The sequence below is a fragment of the Barbus barbus genome (assembly GCF_936440315.1).
Source record: "Barbus barbus genome assembly, chromosome: 4".
NCBI classification, from domain to species: Eukaryota; Metazoa; Chordata; class Actinopteri; order Cypriniformes; family Cyprinidae; genus Barbus; species Barbus barbus.
The window spans coordinates 38,707,767-38,731,736 of NC_136732.1; the positions used below are offsets into that span (position 1 = coordinate 38,707,767).

General features: G+C 40.0%; 1 protein-coding gene across 2 annotated transcripts; it reads right to left on the reverse strand.

The window, feature by feature from the left end:
* Window positions 1–1,047: 1,047 nt before the first annotated feature.
* On the reverse strand, window positions 1,048–22,522 carry LOC306863165 (trinucleotide repeat-containing gene 6B protein-like). Of its 2 annotated transcripts, none has more exons than XM_079406377.1 (20): window positions 22,341–22,522; window positions 21,553–21,620; window positions 21,453–21,474; window positions 15,774–16,121; window positions 13,805–15,691; window positions 13,564–13,719; window positions 11,498–11,673; window positions 11,335–11,409; window positions 11,094–11,246; window positions 10,554–10,685; window positions 10,344–10,466; window positions 9,815–9,913; window positions 9,131–9,341; window positions 7,282–7,401; window positions 5,904–6,038; window positions 4,780–4,860; window positions 4,454–4,657; window positions 4,307–4,371; window positions 3,838–3,977; window positions 1,048–3,415 (listed from the first exon to the last, which is right to left on the reverse strand). In XM_079406377.1, exons 2-20 carry the CDS (start codon window positions 21,595–21,597, stop codon window positions 3,004–3,006), a joined length of 4,584 nt encoding a protein of 1,527 aa, XP_079262503.1. In that variant the 5' UTR covers window positions 21,598–21,620; window positions 22,341–22,522; the 3' UTR covers window positions 1,048–3,003. The 2 variants fall into 2 exon arrangements, with proteins under 2 accessions (XP_079262503.1, XP_079262502.1); XM_079406376.1 differs by having other exon boundaries at window positions 4,774–4,860.
* Between the last annotated feature and the right edge of the window lie 1,448 nt (window positions 22,523–23,970).

The following is a 23,970-nucleotide window of genomic DNA, read 5'->3' on the forward strand; positions in this document are numbered from 1 at the left end:
CCAGGCGACGCTTCACAATCACATGCATTAATAAGTCATTAGCACACAACAGATAACGCGGAATACATTCGCTGTTACTGCAAATATCAAAATCACTGTATGCCTTCAATATATGGAAAATGGAACTTGTATTTTTAAGTTTTACAAGACAGTGAAGTAATAATCCTTTTTTTTAAGCTCTATCCTCCTCATGGTGTTTAGAAGCATTACAAAAACATTATCAGTAATGAAGCATTGAGCATTATCGTCCAGCTCTAAACTACTCAATCTGACATCAAGCTGCTTTGAAACATTGCAGAGAGAGAGAGAGAGATCAAATAAAAGTGCAGTTTTCATTTTTGTCGTTTTGTTAAATGTTACAACATTTAACAATGTTCTATTACACAAAACGCCAACAACCTGAATAATTGTGCCCACATTAATACTGTATATGGAAAGATATACACCAAACTTGACATTTATAAATACTAATGCACTATTAACTAGTATCTAATGTAAATTGTTTGACTAAATGGTCTTTACTTTAAATGCTACTAAAGAAAGAGTATCTATAATCACACAAAGCAAAACATTCACAATTAAAAAACAAAGACGACTTTGGTTAAATGTACATGACTGAAAGAAAACCTGTTAACTTCTCATAGTGAAAGATTAGCAGCTGAGTTGAGAATAATACAGACTTAACTTGTACTGTATATGGAAAAAATACAAATCTATTTCAATGTGCATTCAGTAGCATCTAATGCACTCATTTAAGAGATTGTTAAAGATAAACATTACTGGAAATAGAATTAAAAATCAAAGACCATCTGGAATTACAAAATCAAAACATCCACATAATCAAAAGATATTTCAAATAAAATGTATGAGTGCGACCACTAATCTATATTACATTACAATATTGCATCTATTATACACAAGTCAAACTCTCAATTATTGAAGGAAAACCAGAAAACGCACTGACATGTTTACAGCAAAGAGACTAAATCTGTTTATGGTTAGTAACATGCGTGATAAAAAGAGTCCAGGAACCACAAAAATAAACAAAAGATCTGATACGTCAGTGTTTATAACAGCTGCATGTCACTTTTATTTAAATAAACTCTTCACTTCTTTTTTTCTCTGTAAAATCTCAAAAAACAAACACTAAAAGGAGTGTTAAAGTCTTAATTTAAAACAAAAACAACAGTACAGACACATAAAAACACATACGTCTTTCAGCTGTTTGTAAACTCTGGACAGGCGGGTAAGTTTGGCAGAAACGCCGTCACACGTTCGTGTCTTAAAAATGCTTGCAGAATCATTATTGCAATTCAGCAGATACAAAAGGCTACATGAGTACGCTTAAAAAGCACAAAAGAAACGCCAATCGCAGAAACTCGCTAATGCCAACGTTTGTAAAACACAACCAGCAGTGTATAGTGCACAATTAACAATGTACAGCTGCACACAAACTCTCAAACACAGACCAAAACAGTAAAGTGCACACATACACACGTTACACACATCCGTCCGTCCGATCACTTGAAAGTCTTTGAAGATAACTTGTATATGCCTCAGCAAAAAACGTATGAATCATATAAATGTAACCGCAAACCTGACGAACAGATCAAGAATGGAACAGTGGAAGGTCTGAATGAGAGATCAGATCAGCGTTTAAGATACACAAATCCACAGGAACGCCACGCTGGATAATGAACGGAGCCACAGAAAAGCCGAAAAAACCTCCTGCGTGAACCTCCCAAAACACAGGGAAGCAATTTCACTCCGGAATCCCAAAGCAGCAATGAAAATAGCAAATTTTTAGGACCTTCCAACCTTTAAACTTTTCCTCCCCCTCCAAATTCTCATTACTTTCATGCAGAAAAAAAAATGACGTTATTTAAAATGTAAAGTGTTCATCTATCATGATACTAGTTTATTTAAATTAAAAGCTAATTGCATTGCGGTAATATAGTAAATATTACTGTTACGGTAATGAGAAATGGAAAACTTTCCACATTACAATAATGAGAATGTGTGAGTAAATGTGCTCAGTCATCAATCGTAATTTTAATTCTGGAGTGAAATGAAACTTAGATGTGTTTTTTTGGCGAGTTTAACGCATCTACCGGCTTCAAATGACCTTGCGCTCTAATCAAATCAATAAATCTGTTGTTGAAGCATCAAACAGTGTCTGCGTTTGCCAGCGTAACATCAAATTGAAATCAGTCATTCAAGTTGAGCAGTGTGTGTGTGTGTGTGTGTGTGTGTGTAAGAAGGCCTTAAGGAACAGTCCCTGCATTCAAATACATGATAGCTTAACTCTGGCAATGATGAGAATGTCTGTAAGCAAATCCCTACGACGCTCACACTGCACCTGTGTGTGTGTGTGTGTGTGTGTATGTTAAGATCTCACTGGTAAGATACAAAAGCTTCCCAACATGTCCAGTGTTTGTGTGGAAATGTAGCTCTCTGTATGCAAGTGTTTGTTCAAAGTGTTTTGTTCAGAAACAACTGCAAAAATAATGAAAACATACAGAGGCCATCCATTATGCTTTTACTCAATAAATAATTTAGTTTTACTAATAAAGTAGCATTGTGATATTTCCATGCCAAATAAATTATTTTTCATAATATTTGTTGCAATGCCTTTAAACTATATCTAAATAATTTTTATATAAACACAAATATTTAATACATACACACACACACACACACATCTTATAAGCCATAACAGCAAAAATCACTTCGGAATCACTTGGGGAAAAAAATAAAATCACTTCGGGAATAATGAAAACTTCCAGTAAAACAATATATCCAAATATATTCTGAGAACTAGCTGGGTAAGTGATTAACTTTCTCTCTCTCGCTCTAAGTTTGGGGTTAAAAAAATGAAATGTTCTTGAAGCTAGACTGAAAAACTATAATGCATGGGCTTCCTCATGTTTGAAATCATTATTTTTGCAGTTTGACGCACTTTAAACTCCACGTACCAGAAACTTAATAACTGACTGCTGTTAATCACAAACTATCTGTCCCGCCTCCAAGCAGGTTGCCTGGCAACAACCCAGCTGTACTGTCCTCTAACTGAGGAGCGCCCCATAGGCTACTGCCGTGGTAACCGAGAGCCACGCCCCCCCAGACCCCTTTCCCCGCTCCCTCCCCGCCGCTGTTGCTCCATTGGCTGAGGAGGGCGAGTCCCGGTGCTTCCACCGTGGAGCCGGGCGTCACGTCCAGCCCCTGCCAGCCCACCACTGCATCTCCATCCGCCCCGGAGCCCACGGGCCGCTCGCCTTCTCGCGGGATGAGGTCAGAGCCGGGTGAGCCCTCAGGTGACCCAGCGACCCCTGCGGCCTGGGAATGTGTGAAGTAACGGACGACGTCCTCCTCGCTCATGAACTCGGCCAGGATGGTGGTGTTTCCCAGAACACACCTGATCAACAGATACAACGTTGACGGTCAATTTATTAAAAATAAAAATAAAATAAACTTACTAGGAAGTTCTTGCATTCATGTTTGACATTAATTATATTTATTAATGTTTGTGACCTGTGTTGTGACATGTTGAACTCAAATTATAACTACATGCATGTTTTCATCAACCAGTCATTTAACAGCAGTAAATATATATGAAACACTTCTTTATGTTGACATTAAAAGAGTTTCAGTAAATGGAGAACGCTTGATTGATCTGTGCAAAATTAAATCTATGCAAATAAAATTTATGAGTTGAGCTAAACTCAAATGCATATTTTGGAAGATCTGATGTAAACATTGGCGACATCTCCACGTTCTACATCTCATCACATATATAATCAGTAAACACGTGTTTGTGTGTGTGATCGTGTGACTCACATGTGCAGGGCGCTCTGGGCTTTGGCGGCTTCATGAGGGCTGCAGTAGCGGATCAGAGCGCTGCCCTGCGTCAGGCCGAGGTGAAAAGTCAGCAGAGGGCCGTGCTGCAGACAGATCGTCCTCAGGGTCGAGCCGTCGATCTGCAACACAAACCACAAGAAATCATAAAAATAGGATGCTTTGCTATACTAAATACACTGACAAATACTTGATACACACCATAGTGGCATTTATTTGATCAAAAACACAATTAAAAACTAAAAAATAAATTGAAAAAATGTGTAAAAAGTGAAATATTACTAATTTACAATCCGTTTTCTATGTGAATATATTGTCATTTTAAGCATCATTATTTAAGTAGCCTAATATTAAAGTTTTTCATTTATTTTTGATCAAATAAAATGGTAAGCAGAAGAGACTTCTTTCAAAAATAAAATCTTTGAACAGTAGTGGGTGTATTTGTGCACACCTGTGGCGTGAGGTTTCGCAGTAACAGCCATGATTTCCCTGCGGAAGCTGCTCCATCGCTCCATTCTGAAGATCACGAGACATGAACAGGTTGATCTTCTCAAACATCTGTTCCTCACATATGAGTGTGACTGTGTGTGTGTAGTACCTGTTTTAAAGGACGACTCTGGGCCGCTGGCTCCGCCCCCCCAAGTCTTGGGCACCCAAGGCCCCTCCCCCGACCATGGCTGCTTCTGACTGGAGAGACCCGGAGGGGGGCGGGGCAGATGAGAAGTGTTCCGATTGGTCCGCCATGATTTGCCGTGTCCAATGGGCTCCGGCGGCCAACTGGACTTCAGCTCTGAGTATTTAGCTGGAAACGTTAAGAGGTGATGCACAATGTTACTGACTGTCCTTGCAATTCAAATGACTTGAAACCTTTGTGCATTTTCATTAAAACCTTGATTAGCATATTGAAGTCAGGGTTACCGGTACCGTGTGCAGTGAGGGGCGTTTCTGAGGCACTGTACGGCCAGGCACCAGGTGAAGGCATACAGGTGTTCAGAGAGTTCGACCCTGATCACAGACAGACAAACACGGCTACATTTTTCAAGTATGCATAGCAAAACCAATCTCTAAGGCCTTTTAAAAAAAAACTGTTGTTCACAATCTACTACATGCCTTCTCTCATGTGATTGATAGTTTATGCTTTTTTTTTTAAAATCAAGTAAAAGCTCTTTTAGTCTAATTGTACAAACGTCCACCTTCACAGCTGGTGCTTCACGCATCTTTCTGCTGTCAAAGCTTTACTGATTTTCCTAAAGTAAACATCAGAATAACTTTAGTAATATTTCAATAATTTTTACTGGAAAAATCAGCGCTCCTCAAATCTGATCATCAGAAGCTTTAGTTTCACTGTTCCTCAGCGGAGGAACGATCTTCACAAGCCTCCAAAACATGTCATCTTCTGAGGAGCGTTTATTTCTTCATCTCTCAATCATCATTGGATTGAATTGCATTATATGTTTGGATCATTTAAATCTCACCTTTCTAACATATTACTATATATGATCTATAGAATGATTATATATATATGATATATAGAGATATAGAATGACTGATATTATACAGATCTCATTGATTTACATTACAAGAGTTTTAGAATTTCATCTTTTTGATCATATAAATATCAGCACATATTGCATATCAATATGTGCTGTTTTTTTTCCTCCATATTCTCACTATATCAGACTATATGAGCCATAAAAGCCTGATGTATCCAATATGCAAAGAAAGGGTTAAACTGTATATAAAATCCTTTATTATTATTATTTAAAAATCTGCATATATATATATATATATATAATAAATTCTATGTAAAAATAACATTTACATAATTAACATATATAAAATAAACACTGCATGCATTTGATAAGCTGTGCTGGTGAACATCTAGTTTGTTTCTTCTCAAAACTAGTAAACATGACTTTCCTTCCTTGAACACTGATATAAACTCCTGACTAGTTACGTAAAGCACATCATGCGATAAACATCACGCGGTCCTCACGGGTCATTCTGTCTGAAGGCGAGGTTAACGTAAACGCTCACTGTCTCAGTACCTGTGTTGTCTTGCAGCAGATGATGTTCGGTATCACTGAGCACGGAGGATCCCAGCATTACCGCAGGGCTCATGTAGGGGTCAGGCTCAGGCTCAGGGCTCTGGACACCCTTCCACGGGACGCCCGGCTGAAACTCTGAGTGAGACAACATACGAAACACATGTGAAAGTCAAAATCTTGCACACTGTGGGGCTCCTGATGTTGGGTGACTTTCATATGACATCAGACATCAAATGCTGAGCTGAACTGAATGTGATGAGAACATGAAATAAATGACTCGTATGGGCTGCTGCTTTCATCAAGCATCAATGAAAATGACTCACAAATCAGTCTTTAAGTCATCTGATCTGTTTATATGACCAGTCTAACGACTCACTCTCAGTTATTGAACTGTCACATACAACTAAAAATGAAACAAGAACTGTTACTGTGAAATGTGACATTATATTCAGACAAAAAAATCAAAAAAATTATTTTAAGGCTTTCCTGAATGTGCTTTGGATGGGTTTTTGTAAGCATCTGATTTCAGCAGATTCTGGTGACAAAAAAAAAAGCAAACTATGTTTTAAAGTGTGTGTGTAATGCATTGTATTTATTAATGCATGGTTTTTCCTTCTGGGGCATCAGTGAGCGTTAGAACCTTCTGTAATCGTTACATACGAGTCCCTCAGTTGTCCTCAAGTGTGAAAACATGGATCTCAAAAGCTTAGTCATTGTTGGAAAGAGTTCAAATACACAAAAACACTGGAAAACCAAAGAATTTGTGGGACCTGAAGGATTTTTCATAAGAACGATTATTTTCTCTTGTGGGCTATATGTAAACATCTTTTTTTTGTGAAATATCTTATTCACATTATCTTATAACATGCATTGTGTATGATCTCTCTTATTTTGGTAAAATAATTAACATTTTGCAGATTCTGAAAGGGGGATGTAAACTTTTGACCTCAACTGTGTATATATATAGATATAAACATGATTATAAGTTGACCCCTTGTCATTTGATATGTAACTTAAAGATTAATAAAATATTGTGAATAAGTACGTTAAATTACTTTTGGGAAAAAAAAAAAAAAAAACTTAAATTAAAAAAATAATTTAGTCGATGTAGAGACATATAGACCAGGGGAATTCCCCATCTCCCCACCCTCTGAATATAACATATCATAACTACATATATATATATATATATGTGTATGTGTGTGTGTGTGTGTGTATATATACACACACACACATACATCAGAAATCTGTTTTTGACCAATAGTGTGGCTATGCCTACGAATCAGATGTGAGCGTTCAGAGTGAACAAAGTCGAGACCAATTTAAGTAATTTCACCATTTCAAAGGAGGGAAATCACTAATAAGATTTAAATGTTACCTGGAGGCCAGGTGGGGTTGGCAGGAGACGCATCGACTTTCCCACCTGCGCTTCTGTGCCAGCTGCCGCCCAACACATCATACTGGGAGAACGAGGAGCCACCAGCCTGCTTTACCGGCCCTGAACACACAAACACAGAGTTTAACACCAACTCATAGGAGCCTATGAAATCGCCTTTTATTTTTTTTGCCTCAAATTCCGGGTTTTCCTTTTTAATAACTAAATAATTACATTTTACTAATCAAAAAGGATGTCTAATCAACTGAATTGACATTTAACAATTTAACATCACAGTACTTCACACCACTCCAGTCCATCAATTAACATCGTGTGAAGCCAAAAGCTGTATGTTTGTAAGAAACAAATCCATGACTAAGATTTTTTTAAAAGGGATCATATGATGCGATTTCATGTTTTCCTTTGTCTTTGGAGACGAGAGTTACAAGCTGTTTGTACATTCTTTATAAAAGTTAAGACTCTTCCTCGCCCACCTAAAACAGCTCAGTTAAACATGCCCCCACATGTCTACGTCACGGTGTGGGAAGATTTGCATCACAACGCCCAAAGGTACACGCAATGAAAGAAGACATAACTATTACTGTCGCCAGCGCCATGTCCTGGAGACGCTGTGTTTCGTTGCGAAAGTACTTTATTTGGCCTTCCAAAAGAGGACACATCTAGAAATCAGTGGTTAAGTTATATTTACAACACTGTTCCAGAACAGTTAAACCCAAATATTAGAGCATGTGCAGCGTATTTTACGGAAGACTATTTCCTGAACCTAGGAGAGAATAGCCTACAATGTGAACACTATGAATGGCTGTGATGTGAACACTATAAAGTGGGGCAATTCCAACGTCGCAAGGACAGTCTGGTGCTTCTGACTCACAGCCTGTAAGTACATTTCGATATTTAAAGAATTTGAAAACGCGAGTTTTGAACAGTCTAGAGTAGCGCTTGTTTGGCGTTTCGACGATCACAAATACACACATGGTGTTATGTTTAGGAGGCGCAATGCATAAAAAGACCATATGAGTCATTATAATCAGTAATTATGTCCTCACTGAATGCAACAAATGCCTCGTTCATAATGGGTTTTATTGTTTTAGTCTCGTCGCGCTGACCTGAATCCTTCTATAGCATCGTTGGTAGGGTGGCGAGAGCGAATTTTGACGCTCTTCCTGGCGGCGGTGTGAACGCACAGTAACATTTCCGTCACATGCTTGAGGTATTCGGCCAATCACAATGCACCAGATAGCTGGGCAATCAGAGCACGCCTCACTTCTCAGAAAGATGAGCTTTGTAAAAAATCATCGTGTTTCAGAAAGGCGGAGCACAGAGGAGCAACAATAATGTACAGTATGTGGAAAATAATGTGTTGTTTGAACCTCAAACCACGTAAACATTGCATTACACCAAATACACAAAATATTATTTTTAGCAACATCATATGACCCCTTAAAAATGCTGCTTACGGTTATGAGTTCTCTAACACACAGCTTTTCCCTTCACAAGATATTAACTGACAGACTGGAGTCCGGCGGATTACTTGCTGATTGTTGTAATTTTTTTTTTTATCAGCTGTTTGGACTCTCATTCTGAAGGCACCTATTCACTGCAGAGGATCAATTAGTGAGCAAGTGATGCAATGCTGCATTTCTCCAGATCATCAACATCTTGGGATGTCTGAGGGTGACTACATTTCCAGGAAAAAAACAACAACTATACCTTTAATGAAAAATTTAAATAAAACTATTCCCTAATATAATTTAAAGCAGCACATGCCTATAAAAGATGCTTTATAATCCAAAATGTCTCATTCGTGTGTTTGAGGTGGTGACGTCCTCACCTGTGAAAGCAGCAGGAGCTTTGCTGTGCAGCTCAGATCCGCCCATGGCTGCATGCACTGGTCCATCAGGCTGTTTGTGGGCATTCATGCCCAGCGGATGGAGATGTGCGTCTGGGTGTTTGGGAACCTGTCCTCCCATGGGTGGCGGTGAGAGTTTAGGCCCACCAACACCCTGCTGCTGCTGCTGTAGGATTGCCATGATCCGCGCCAACTACAAGGAATTCACACATTAGTGAAACAGACTCAAAATGTTCTTTCAACGATTTGCATTCCGGTTAAAATATATAAAAATGTATTTTTAGAAGCCACACTGAATAAGATATTAAAACTTGTTTTCATAGATTTCATGTTGAATGTAGAATTATATTGACTTCATTATCTATATATAAAGTGTAAATCTGCCAGCATGCCAAGTAGAGAAAAAATGAAATGAAAATTACTATCTTCAAGAACGTGCTTCCAGAATTTTTAGATATAAAAGAGTTTAAGTTATCAATCAGGCAACAGAAGACATGTACTACATGCCTTATGTTGCCTGATTGATTGTGTGCAACAGTTTTGATCATGTGGATTATTTAAAAGCCTTAGAAATTTCCATATCAAATTGATTTGGCAGGCTTTACAGGCTTGAGTCAGTAGGGGGCACTGTGGTGTTATTTGGTTGAGCAGTTATGCTGTCTGTACCTGCTGCGGGTCGTGCTGTTGTCTTACAGGAGGAGGAAACTTCCTCTGATTCAGAAACTGCTGCTGCTGTTGTTGTTGTTGCAATAGCAGCTGACAGGCCTGAAATAGAAAATGTATATAAAACATTAAAACAATGCTTCTTAAATGTCATACGTTATATTTGAGGATTTAGGGCCGGATTTACTAACAGCTTGAAGCCAGCGCAAGCCATCTTTTGGCGTTAAAATAGTACTGTCAAGATTTACTAATTGCGCAGTGAAGAATTAGCGCTGAAAAGACATGGACACAGTTGTTTTTGTGCCTGACCTTATTGATTATGCATTTGTAGGAGTTTCCCCTTTCCAGACACAAAATTTATGGGAGGAGAGTATTAAAATGAATCAATTATTTAACGCCCAAAAAAGCATGTCTTAAAGCAGGCTTTAAATCAACCGCAGAATTTTCCCCTCCCATCGAAGCTTTTATGGAATTTGTGCTCTAACGCTAATTTGCCCTGTTTAGTAAATCTGGCCCTTAATGTGATACGTACCAGTTGAAACTGTTGCATGTGTGGATGAATGCCACCAAGCATGGCGATGTGTTGGGGGGAAAGCTGTGGAGGGAACATGCCTCCACTAGGGGGCGCCATTGGCTTTAGCATCGGCCCAGGAACCTGAAGAATGACAGAGGAACCATGATATGACTGTGCCCTAATAAATATCCATTTATCCCAGTGTTAAATCCAAGAACACAAACTGACCTGAGGCGGCAGGAACTGGGGAGGCACTTGTGCTCGTATCCCAGGGGAAGGGTTTAAGGGGTGCACACCAGCCTGATGCATTCCTCTCAATGGAGGAATTCCACCACCGCCAAACATACTATGACCTCCAACCTTCAAAACAACAGCAAAGAAGTGCAACACTTAAAGCTTAGGGCATTAAAAGGTTTTTAAAAATCTAGCTCTGGACTTTTACACTTGTGACCTTGAACAACGAACTTAATCAGCATAAAATGGAAGCTGCAATGGACTTCCGTATGGTAAATAACTTTTGAGTGAAACTGCTTATCAAATAAGACAAAAAACAGAACATTATTTGATATTATCCCTTGTGAGTAGTATCACATAAATCTGCTCTCATAACCTCAGGTTGCCCCAGGGTCACTCAGGACTGCAATAAGTTCAGCTGCTTTTCATTCTTGAAAGGGTTTCTGCATTTAGCCAATATGTCATGGAATCTTTGTTATAAGATGTGACTCTCTTTTTCCTCCAGGGAAGATGGGATTGGATGCGTCTCAGTACCTTGTCCAGGTAAGGTCCGGTCTCCCCGCATGGCATCTCTTTGGAAGGTTGCGAGCGGAAAGCTCCCCCAGTCCTGCCGCCTCTCCGCATCTCACCATCATTCATTCCTCTCCTGTCGTGCCTACTATCGTGACCCATACCGGAGTCTTCATCCTGACAAAAAAAATTAAATAAAGCATATTCCTACAGATCTGCAGCAACACACAAAAGCAGATCAGCACAGTGGTAGTGGCCAGCTTACCGTAACGCTCATGTTTGAGAACTGCCGATTCACAGGAGATGCCCATGAGTCCCCACTGTTACCTTTAAGAGGGCTCTAAGGGACAAACCAAAGGGTTACTTGGGAATTGATAGTTTCTCAAAGTCAAAAAGTCTTGGTGATGTCAAAAAAGCTCCTATCATACCTTAGCGTTGAGTCTCTTGGCCCCCTGGCCTTGTCCCCAGCCCCCGGAGTTGTATGTGTTGCTTTGAGATCCCCGACTGCCCCAAACACCAGTGCCATGGTCCTCTTCCTCCCAACTGGAGTGTCGGGATACATTCGAGCCTTCGTCACCCCACCCCTCTTGCATAGACTTTGAACCTGTTTAGGTAGAGTTTAGGTAATCATGGTCGCCATAATCATGATTATTTTGTCAGTTAATTAAATGTGAAAAGTCTTACACAGCATTAGGCCTATATTTAGATTTACTTCATAACATCAAACGTTGCCATTTACAATGTTCTTGTTCAACATTGTAACCAATCACAAGCTGTGTTACCATTACAGACTTGTGCAAATCTTTTGTGATATTTTATCAATTTCAATAAAAAACAATTGCGAAATGTCAGCATCTCCATTAACCGATGTTATGCGAGTAAAACGCATAACGTTTTTGGTAGAGTAAAACGTTATTTTTTTCTCTTGCCATAAGTCAAGGCGACGGATGCTGGTAAATTTACTTATAACGCAGCCACTGCATTAGCCATTACTTTTAATCGAAGGAGACGGAGGTGTGTATCTTTAGCGAAGCAGTGTGGAGAGCTACATCTGGGACACTTCTAATACGTGCCGCATCGCAGCTGGTATAAACTCAAGCACTGACTAGAGTGGCCGTGTTGGATCCATATGCACCTCAGACGTGTGCAGGATAAATTATCCAAGCATTAATTACAAGGATAGCCCCTTATACTTGAGTACGGCCATGTACAGTATAAGGTGTTTCTTGGAGATTATAGTACATTTAAGAATGATCATGTGACTTGTGTAATCCAGGTGACCTGTAAATGCGAAAAAAAAAGGCGAAATATTCCTCTCTCGAATTGCCTGAAAAACAACCTCATGTGAGCGTAACAAATGTTTTGTGATATATGGGAGTTTATGCAAAACTGACGTTTCCATTGGCTGCATTTTCAATTCGCAATAGGGCAGTACGAGCCATAGATCACTGACAAGCTATGCATTATCACGTTCATAATCGCAGATGAATCGCATTCGATTATGACATTGCAGGGCATGCATATTGCACCTATGGCATGGACGACGAAACAAAACCTCGTCAGAGCCGTCATGTGGCGCAGAAGTGTGTGTGCTTGTCGCGCATCTACATTTGAAATAACGAACCTGAGCGCGCAAAAGACGCGATGTAAACAGCTATTTCAGTTTGGATTTGAATAAAGAAAATTTGCACTTAACCTTTTCACAGGCATTTTGTTTTCATAGTTAGACAGATATTGTGATGTATCATTATATGATTGTCTAGCAATATATTGATTATCGCTGTATTGTGATATTATCGTTACCGTGAGCCATGTATCGTGATTATATCGTATCGTGAGGTACCCTGTGATTCCCACCCCTAATGGAAACACAGCTATAATTATGTCTTCGGCGTGGATGAACACAATGGCAAATCAAGGTAACCAATGTAATATTAGCAACCAAATAAGGATAATCTATATGAAGAATACAACATGATGTTGTCCCCAAAAAAAAAGTGGTATTTTAATGCAAGTTTGATTATTCAAAATTAACAAATTGCAATTATAATAGAAAGAGAAATAATCAACAATTATGATTTGTAATAACTGTGCCATCTTACTGTTAAATCCCATCCTACTGTTGTACTCAAGGTTGCCAGATCTGCATAGCAAAAACCCAAGCGATTGGCCAATCAAAACTACTTTAATGGCCAATTAAACTAGCCCCAAGACTAGCCCAAATAATCACTGTATAATAGCAATTATCAAATTATGTGTTTTCATGAAGGATTTAACATAATTCTCCTTATTGTGTCTCATTTGATACAGTTTTATCATTTATGGAATATAAATTTGGTAGAGTACAATATTTAAAAACTAGCATAATTAGTGCAATGTGTCAAACCCTCAACCCACAGGAAAAAACCTGTAAATAGTTTAAAAGCAGCCCAATTCCTTGTAAAAACCACTGCCTTGGCAACCCTTGATCATGCATACTTAGGCAGGCTCTTACCAGATTTAGTAGAATGGGAATGTGAGTTTCCCCATCCTCCTCCTTTCCCTGGTTCACTGGATTCTCCCCAACCATCAAACGATTTCCCCCAAGCAGATGTACCGCTGTCCACGGAAGGATCGGAGGGACCACTGCTGCGTGCCCATGTTGCAGGAACTGGAACGTGAATGTGTTTTAATGAATAGAATGTTTCTGGTTTGAAACTGTTGAACTATTTTAATATGCACTGCTGCCTTCTTACCAGAGTTTTTAGATAGAGCTCCAGCCTGTCTTCCAGATAACTTCTGTTGATCTTGTGAGCTTTTCTTATCCCGAAGATTGACGGTCTTGCTGTTGTAGCGTGACGGATCGCCCCATGCTGACGTGCCATCGTCAATTTCCATTTTACGGCTGATGGACTGTGGCGAGGGTTCATCCCACCCACTCGGCTCTACAACTGAAGGCACCTGAGGGATGGGCCCACAGGTCCAGCCAGACCCTTTACTTTGGTCATCGGTGTCTCCTGGACGACCCTGTTCATCCAAGGCCTTTGGATATCCCGGCATTTGCTGCTGGGTTTGCGATTGCTGCTGGGGTTTTTGATTTTGGGTTTTAAGTGCTGCTTGTTTGTTTGGTATCTGTGATGGAAGAAGCTTCTCGCCCCATCCCTGGTGCGGTTTGACACTGCTGCCTCCCCAGCCACCACTCCGCTGTCCAGACTCTTCCGCGCTGCCCCATAACCCTTCATCCTGATTCTTGCAGTCACCGTCTCTCTCTTCATTCCAGCCTCCACTCTCGGCTAATGGAGTCCACTCACTTCCACCACGCTGGTTCCGCCCCATCCCTTCCCTCCTGCAAGTATCTTCAACCTCCTGGTCTTCTCCCCAACCACTCCCTTTGCAACCAATCCCAATGCTCATGTCTCCATGCCCGGGCCACCCTTGAGCTCTACCCACCTGGCCAACCTCCTGCTTCTGCATTTTGGAACTGGAAAGATCACCAGCGTCCCGCCAACCCTCCTTACTGCGGTCGGTGTGCACTTCTCCATCCCAGCTAACATTCCCACGGTCACCCTCAAAATCCCAGGCAACATTCTGCTTGATCTGAGTCTTTCCCCATCCTGTGTTGCACAGTACTTTAGGATCCAGGTTAGTGTGATTGATCATGCTCTGTAAGGTTTCTTCTGGGTGGAGGGCCTGACTTCTGGAGGGGCTCTGGACCAGATCTGGGGCGTGCATCCCATCCTCATTGCTTCCTCTGCCAGCTGATTCTTCCTCAGACCCATCCCAATCATCGACTGCTTTCTGATTGTCTTCTCCTGATGCCACACTGTTTGCAAACATTGAAGAGTCCTGTAAGCTATCTGTGCTTACCTCAGAAATTCCTCTCACATTCTCCTTTGATGCTCCAACTGCTAAGTCTGAGGTCCATCCTGTAGCTGTCTGTTTGTTTGAACCTGCCGTGTCTCCATTCCACACTCCCTGAGAGATACCAGTGCATTCACTTGAACTTCCACCTACTGCATCCATTCTCTTCCCAACAGGGTCTTCCCCTGTATCCCATAATTCTGTACTAGAGACTCCACTATCTCCACCACGATTTGGTCCTGCCTGAAGCTCCGCCAAATCCCCTGTAATGCACTCTTCGTTCTTGGAGAGTGTCTGGTACACTGTACTGGCTGGACTCAAGGGTGTGGGAGAAGATTCCTCAGAAGCAGTGTGGTTTGCTCCATCAGAGTGATCGGGGTTGGAATTTGGTTTTAGACCTTGAGTGTCCTCCTGGTCTCCAGAAATCATTGACACATTGGAATTGAAGTGCTGATTGCCTCCTTCAATGGATTCTTTATTCTCAAACTGTGAAGATGCACCTCCTACCGCACTGGCTTCTGCATATTCAGAGAGTTGAGAAAAACTGTCCACCGTTCTTAGGCCATCAGACTCATCCATCCCTGACATGGCAGAATGTGGGGTCTGATCGTTATTACATGAGTCTTCCGGTTTTGGCCATTTCTCTACATCAGAATTGTCCTTGTCCATTCCCTGAGTGGAGGGTTGACGTCCAGAGCTCAACCCCCATGTGTAATTTGCATAAGTGGGAGTGGCAGAGGCGTCTGATGATAAGTGCAGAGAAATAGAATCTACTGCTGGATCTGGAAGAGAAAAATACATCACATCAGAAAAGTTTAAAAGACCCCCAAAAAACTGTCCAATAACATTTTTCATTCAACCCACCTGAAGCATCAGCTTGCTCCTGCAGGGGAAGTTGGGGCACAGAGTCCCCTCCGTTTCCGCCCGCCAGCAGCATACAGGACAGTGGTGGCTGGCCCCTCTTCAGTAGCACTTTTGGTTCCTGTTGGTTGCGGAAGCGCGGGGGCACTTCACGGGGCATGTAGCGCTGGGACACCGCGGAGGGGGGCTGTCCGTTGGCCACAGCGGTCCACTTTGCATTGTTCCCTCCCTCAGGGGTGTCCGGCAAACCCCCGACAACAGGACAGGGGGAGGTTATTTCGGTGGGACCCGGTCGAGATGAAGCACAGGTAAGGGTGACAATGGATGCGGCAGATGGAGATGTACCCAATTCTGACAGGAGGACAGCGGTTGAGAAGAGATGCAGTCAATAGTACATAGCAATGGACAGCATTTCTTAAAATGACTTCTACATAATGGCAGAAAACTTCACTTATATTAAAAAAAAAATAAAAAAAATAAATAAATAAATATTTGTTGATTTGAGTTTCAAACCTTGAACCAACATATTTGAAAGTCAGAAAAGATAAAACTAGTGGTGAAACATCATAGAAAAAAGAAAAAAAAAACAGTTTCGGTCAAAACTGAACACCATGCAGAGTTCAATTACCCAAATAACCAAATTTAATTACCTAAAGCTTTTAAGCCCGGTACACACCAAGCCGACGGCGACGAACTAGTGGCGACGAAAGCAGACTGCGGGGTCGGCTCACGTCGGTAGCGTCTGGGTCCAAAGTTGCCCTAACACACCAAGCCAAAGCTCGACACACGACGGCCAAGTAGCGTGTCCGTTTGGAGCTTTACTCGTGCACTGGTTCTCCAGATGAACAGCCAATCAGAATGATCAGATGGCCCGACTGACCAACAAGCTCTGACGCCGATTCAACATGTCGAATCGGCTGAAAAAAGCAGACGAGGACCAACTTCAGCCAACGCCACGGAACACACTGAGAAAACTTAGTCGGCCGACGAACAAAAACTGCCCGACGGCCGACCGTCGGCTTGATGTGTACCAGGCTTTAGCTGTCAGCTGAATATAAACCTAATTCCAGTCTCGGTGTTTTTTTGTAAAAGAATTTGCCTCCTAAAAATAAGATTGTGTACTAACCCTAACCAAAAACAAAACAAAAAAAACAGTATATAAACACTAGGGCTGTGTCTTGGAAAGAATCTGACGATACGTACAGTATCACGATACAGGGGTTGCGATACGATATGTTGCGATATATTGTGATATTTCTTATTTTAGGAATAGGAAATATTTTTAGGAAAGCTGTCATTAAGAACACACCACCATATGCAAACCTTAGCAAAAAATAAATACAAATTATTTAACCAGAAAACAGTGGGATCTGCATTTGCAATAATCAGTCCCTATAACATTCAATATTATTGAACCACTTTTTAGGGCTTTTCACACTGCACTTAACCACGGGTTATCGTCGTTCTAAACACCGCTTTTAACCCCGGGTAAAGAAATGTTTCACACCTGTAATTTGAAAGCAGTCTTAGCAATACTTTTAACCCGGGGTTATGAAACCCTGCACCGGAGCAGGGTTAGCACCGCATTTGCGGTGTTAACCCCACACTGCGGTGCCAAGTTTGTTCAGTGTGAAATGGAGCGGTGTTTGCTTGTTGCTGCTGGACGCTTGGCAACAGACAGCCAATCAGAAATTGAGCAGCGAGGCTCGTGTCACGTCAGTAACAAGAAACACAGCCGGGGAGAGAAAAGTAAGAAATGTCAAAAGATGGAAAGCGTGTGAGTGATGAGGGCACTATTATTATTCACTTATTTGTTTTGTCTTTGTTTTCTTGCCTTTGTGTTTCTTTTGTTTATGGTGTGAGACTTGCTGAAATCGCGTTTGGTCTCATACTGTATCGCATATCTTGTCAGTGTCTGCACTTGCTTGGCCATTTTTTGTGATAAACAGGAAAGTGGGTTCAGCTGAATTCAAATAGTGATTTGTTAGATAGGTATAAAAAAGGTTTTTATACCGCGGCAGCCGTCGTGTGAAGTCCTCATCGTGTGATGACCGAAGAGTGTAAAGACCATCGACTCTACCGTGCGACTCCACCGGACTGAGACACCGACAAAGGATATAAGTATCGCTTTTGATTTTTCCTCTTTCCTACAACTTGTTTTACTTCTGTTTCAGTTTTTATAACCATTTCTTACTATGTGTAAGTAAGTTGTTGTTGTTGTTGTTTTAAAACGTGTGCTTGGCTCAGTGCTGATGTCTGTATAGGTTGTTTATTCAGTTTTAGTTTTATTAGTACTTCATACTCTATGGAAATGAAATAATATATATATTGAATTTATTTTTATATGTATATGTATGGCAGTGTTATGTTAGAAGCATTATTATACTCATACCTTTTGTTTTAATATTTTGAATAGTTTTTAGCTTATTTTTTGTTTTCATTTAAATGTTTAGTATTGAAATGCTGTATGCATTTGTCAATTTTGTTTAATTTCTTTATTTTCTTAGAGTGTGTATATAGTATTTACAGAGTTTTGACTTTTAGTTTTAGTTACTTTTACTTATTTGTAAGTGGCTTTGGATAAAAGCGTCTGCTACATGACAAAGTAAAGTCTCATGAGGCTTAAAACGGATATTTTTACCTTTTTTTATTAACTGGCAAGATGCGGAAAAAGCTGTGTAAACAGGTTGCCTGCTGTTTGTTCAATCAGTGACGGTGACACTGCAAATATGCAAACAAGAACGCTAACCCGGGGTTTAGGAATATACATTGTGAAACGTCTATTAATGAACACCCAGGATTAACAGTTAACCCCAGGTATAGTATGAGCAGTGTGAAACGTGATTACAGATAACCCAGGATTCCGTTTATTAGGGTTTAGGATGACCCAGGGTTAACAATTTCCCTAATTGTGCAGTAAGAGTAAAGGGGGGAAAATTAAAGTGCTTGCAGGATTCTTTATTTAAAATGTATAATATGTATAAAATGTATTTGATAAAAAAAAGACCATATATATTTTTAGACCCTGCTTTAAAGGTTCACAGTTTACAATTGTAACATACGTCAACATCTTGATCTGAACAAAAAATGACATCTGCTTAATATTAAAGAAAAATAAAGTGCAGGATTTCAGGATTCCTTAAGAAAACAAAACAATTGTAAAACAATAAAATAAATACAGATGTTGAACATTCTCAGAACCTTTCAACTTGGATTTCACAGGTTTTTCAGTTTGTATTTATGGTCCACGTGGCACCCAAGCAGCGGTCCCGGGCGGACGTTACCACATAAGCCCAAGTGACAGCACGAGTAAACAAAGCGCAAGCAGCGCATATTTGTTTTGGTGCCCCTGTTAACAGATTAGAGCCTTCACACCGCACTGCATTGTACTAGATCAAAATTGACCCGATTAACATGAAAAATAAAACATTTCACCATAAAATCATGTGATCTGTTTCGTGTTTCACAATCACCATATGAAAAAAATAAAATGCATGAAAACGCATCACCTCCACGAGTTTTTGTCCAAACTTCAAAGGTCTGTTAAATTAATAAAACTAGAGGCGGCATTTGTTAGCTTTACTTTTTCAATTCAATTATTCAATCCAATTACATTTTACTGTTGGAATTCTTTGAAAAATGTGTCAAATAAATATGTACACTAGTGCGGCAACTAAGGATTATTTTGATAATCGATAAATTGGCCAATTTTTTTTCCAATTAATCGGATTTAAAAAAAATAAAAATCTTTTTTTTTCTTTCTAACCTTGCATTTTTTTTTTTTTTTACAAAAAAAACATCCACATTCTGCCCAATGTCCTTCAAACAAACGTGCCAACTGAATGCTATGAAAACATACAGTGCTTAACAATTTATTAGACCACCTGTCATCATAAAGAGAAAACTCATCTGTCAAAGAATGGTTTAAATATAAAAATGTTATTTATTGGAAAAAAAAACAACAACTAAATAGTATTCATTCACATAATAACAAAAATGGCCTCCTATGTCGTTCATAACAGCTTGCATTCTCGCTGGTATTGTTTATGTACTTTTTGACTGTAATTGGGTAAAAAAATAACACTATAAAGCGCTTGACTTTTTTTCTGCTTTTATTTCATAGAAAACAGCAATAATTATATTATAGCATTAGAAATAGCCTAATGTTACTACAGAGCTTGTGCATATTGAAGGACTAACCAATACAGAAAGCTAAAAAATACAAAGATTTTGGTAAATCACCAATATAGAGCAGCAGTGGCACAAACCTTATATAATTTGTTTTAATAAATTTGTTAAGCACTGTATATAGGCTAGTGAATATAGCCTAGTTTAATTTCTTTATCCTTTAAAAGGCACCTATGAAGCGTCTGATATTTATATTCAGACAATTACACGCAGTTATCCCTTTTACAGTTCCTACTCATAAAATACGTGCACTGCATGTTGACTTTTAAACGTCTGTCTGACTTGAGTGCACGCGCCAACGGTCATTCAGTAAAAATTAAAGGTCCCCTGAAATGCTTTGAAACACCCAGCGTTATTCTGTGTTGACGTCATTTTAACTGAAACAGGAAGACATATCAAGCAGCCCCGCCCCTTTTTAAAATAGCCATTAGCGTTCGTTTAAATCACAGCTTTGGCTAAAGCCGTTCAGAGCCGTTGAGCTCCGTAAAGCCGCATTTGACAGGGTATGACAGCCACAATCTCATCCATATTGCTATAAAATATAGCATTCTGTGTAGAATTCAAATAGGTCCGATACGTTTTGTGGTCTGCCTGTGCTATCGTGTCTCTGGAAGGAGCAGAGTGTGTGCAGCGTGACACAGCACAGCATATTTACACTGTCTGAATCGTTCCCTGTCCCCTATATAGTGCACTACGTGCCATTCACCGTACAGAAAATACTAATTCTGTGAACAAGTGACCTATTTCAGCAGCAGCTTCGGTGTCTATTTATAGTGTAAGGGGCGGGTGCTTCGAATTCTAGAGAGCATTTGATTGGACAGAAAGTTTGATGAGATGATGAAGTACGATGAAAAATCGTTGAGCCGTTTTGGCAGAAGTGACAAACTGCAAGCTTTGAATGCTTATATCTTCTAAATGCAAATTTTGTCACTGTTTTGGGGCACACTGCCTTATAGATAACCTTAAGCCTAACATATTGATACCAACACCCAAAAAACTTCAATTTTGATTTCATGGGACCTTTAAAACTTAACACAGAATGTCAGGACGGGCCTTCATGCGAAAATGAAAATGCTTGCGTGAATGTGACATTTACAGATAAGGATATGACCGTAAACTGAAAGTTTTTTGCGCTGAGGATGCACACGCATCTGTCAAAGCGCCTGACAGGGCAAGCCAGTACACTAATGCATTATATTAGCATAAAGCTTATATTTCTCATGTTTTGGGCAGCTTGGATCACATACTTCTCCCACAGCATCTGATTGAAGTTGGACGTGCACTGTGGGCAGACCCAACTAATCGATAATGAGAATGATTTTCATTATCGATAATAATCGATTAGTTGCTGCAGCCCTAATGTATACTACTATTTTTTGCAGTCCTGGTGAGCAGAAGAGAAAAATCATACTGACCACAACATTTTTGAACGATAGTGTCCATGTGTAACTATTTCATAATTGAGTATTCAAAAGTTAATTGTAAAATACCAACCTTTAGTGCTGTCTTCAGTGCCCTGTAATAAAAAAAAGCTAATTAGACGACTGTACATTCATATACAGCTAATGTATGTTTTCTTGAGTATGTACAGCACCTCCTGATGACTGCTGTCTCCTGTCTTACAGTGACTGTCTTCCATGAACTGCTGCTCCCTTCCTGTTCCTGTGTCATGACACACATTACATTATAACTCTGTGCTTAATTGCACTGTTTTATAGGATACACATCAGTTCTGTTTTCATGTCGTTAAAGTCCCATGCATGTTGTTAATTGCAACATTTGCCCAGTCATGAAACAATAAATACTTTATTCTGTTCTGTGTTAATGATTAGAAACTTTCTAACACAAACACTGCACAGTATTACACTGATGGTAAATAGTACAAATACTCGGATACATATCATGCTACTGACTGACGACCATACTGCGATATTAGTTCTCCAGTGGACTTCAAAGAGCGATGTACTACTTCAAATTAACTATGAATCACTGCTGATATGAGCCAAAAAGCGGTTTTATTCATCGTTCTGCTAAAACTTACCAAGCTAACATGCTAATTGTGGCGCATTTAGCCACAAACATTCAAACGCACGGAAAAAAATGCTTTAATAGCACTCGAAGCAAGTAGTATAGAGTTACTTGTATCATCTCAGGCCGCGTTAGTTTATGTAAGGCTTCTATAAATTCAATTATTCACTGGATTTCGATGGTAAACAGATTAAGAGATCAAACCTAAATTCTGTAACTTACTGCTCGCGACACAATAAAGACGGCTTTCAAACACGAATCTAACATATTATTTCACATGCATACATGCGTATGTTGTTGCTAGTGTGATATATGTTGAGTGTGTTTGCAAATGTTTGAGTTTGTTTTGCTCACCTCAGTCAATCCGGCCTGCAGCCGCGCCGAGCAACATCCGGGTATCAGTTCACATAAACACACACCTCTCCCACCGACCGCTAAACAGGTGTGATAGTGACTCTTACAATGATTAATATGTTGATTAAAGATGTAAGCGTGTCACAGACGTCTGTCACAAAAACATTTGTATGATTTAATGTGGACGGACCAGCAGAGGGCGCTGTGATTTCCACTAGTGATGGGAGATCGGATCATTTACTGACTCGGACCTTTGAGTCTCGTTCAGCAAAATGAACGAATCGTTCAAGAACGACCCATCACTATGGAGCGATTTTTGTGCCAATATTTATCAAACAAATCCAATCTGCTTTGCAAAGAAAAACTCAACTTTCAAACAAACGCAAAGTGATTTTCAAATACAAAACTCTTTGAGAGAAAATGCAGAGGTATGGACAAATATATGTATTGTGTGTTACAACTGTGAGACTCATTTGCCTTTTTATGAGGAAACTTGGCTTGATTTTCTCACAAATGCGACAGGCTGATTTTCTCACAAATGCGACAGGCAGATTTTCTCACAAATGCGACAGGCAGATTTTCTAAATGCGACAGGCAGATTTTCTCACAAATGCGACAGGCTGATTTTCTAAATGCGACAGGCAGATTTTCTCACAAATGCGACAGGCAGATTTTCTAAATGCGACAGGCTGATTTTCTAAATGCGACAGGCAGATTTTCTCACAAATGCGACAGGCTGATTTTCTAAATGTGACAGGCAGATTTTCTCACAAATGCGACAGGCTGATTTTCTAAATGCGACAGGCAGATTTTCTCACAAATGCGACAGGCAGATTTTCTAAATGCGACAGGCTGATTTTCTAAATGTGACAGGCTGATTTTCTCACAAATGCGACAGGCTGATTTTCTAAATGCGACAGGCTGATTTTCTCACAAATGCGACAGGCTGATTTTCTAAATGCGACAGGCTGATTTTCTCACAAATGCGACAGGCTGATTTTCTCACAAATGCGACAGGCTGATTTTCTAAATGCGACAGGCTGATTTTCTAAATGCGACAGGCTGATTTTCTAAATGCGACAGGCTGATTTTCTAAATGCGACAGGCTGATTTTCTCACAAATGCGACAGGCTGATTTTCTCACAAATGCGACAGGCTGATTTTCTAAATGCGACAGGCAGATTCTCTCACAAATGCGACAGGCAGATTTTCTCACAAATGCGACAGGCAGATTTTCTCACAAATGCGACAGGCTGATTTTCTCACAAATGCGACAGGCTGATTTTCTCACAAATGCGACAGGCTGATTTTCTCACAAATGCGACAGGCTGATTTTCTCACATGTGCAATTGAGCAAATTTATTTTCCAAAACAGCAGATGGCGCAGTTGGTCAATTTACGCTAGTCTCCCAAGACCTGAAACACCTCTTTACCTTTTCAGACCAATATGAGTGGGGAACGGGTGAGTTTCTGTCTTACTAGATCTATAATTAACCATTTAGATGTTTTCACAAAGAAACCCTACTACAGTGTCAGTGAAATTCACAACAAGTGCTGTAAAGTTGTTAACATGATTGATTAGTTCAAAAATCAGGAGTGACATGGCTAAACATTTAACGAGGCTGTCTTT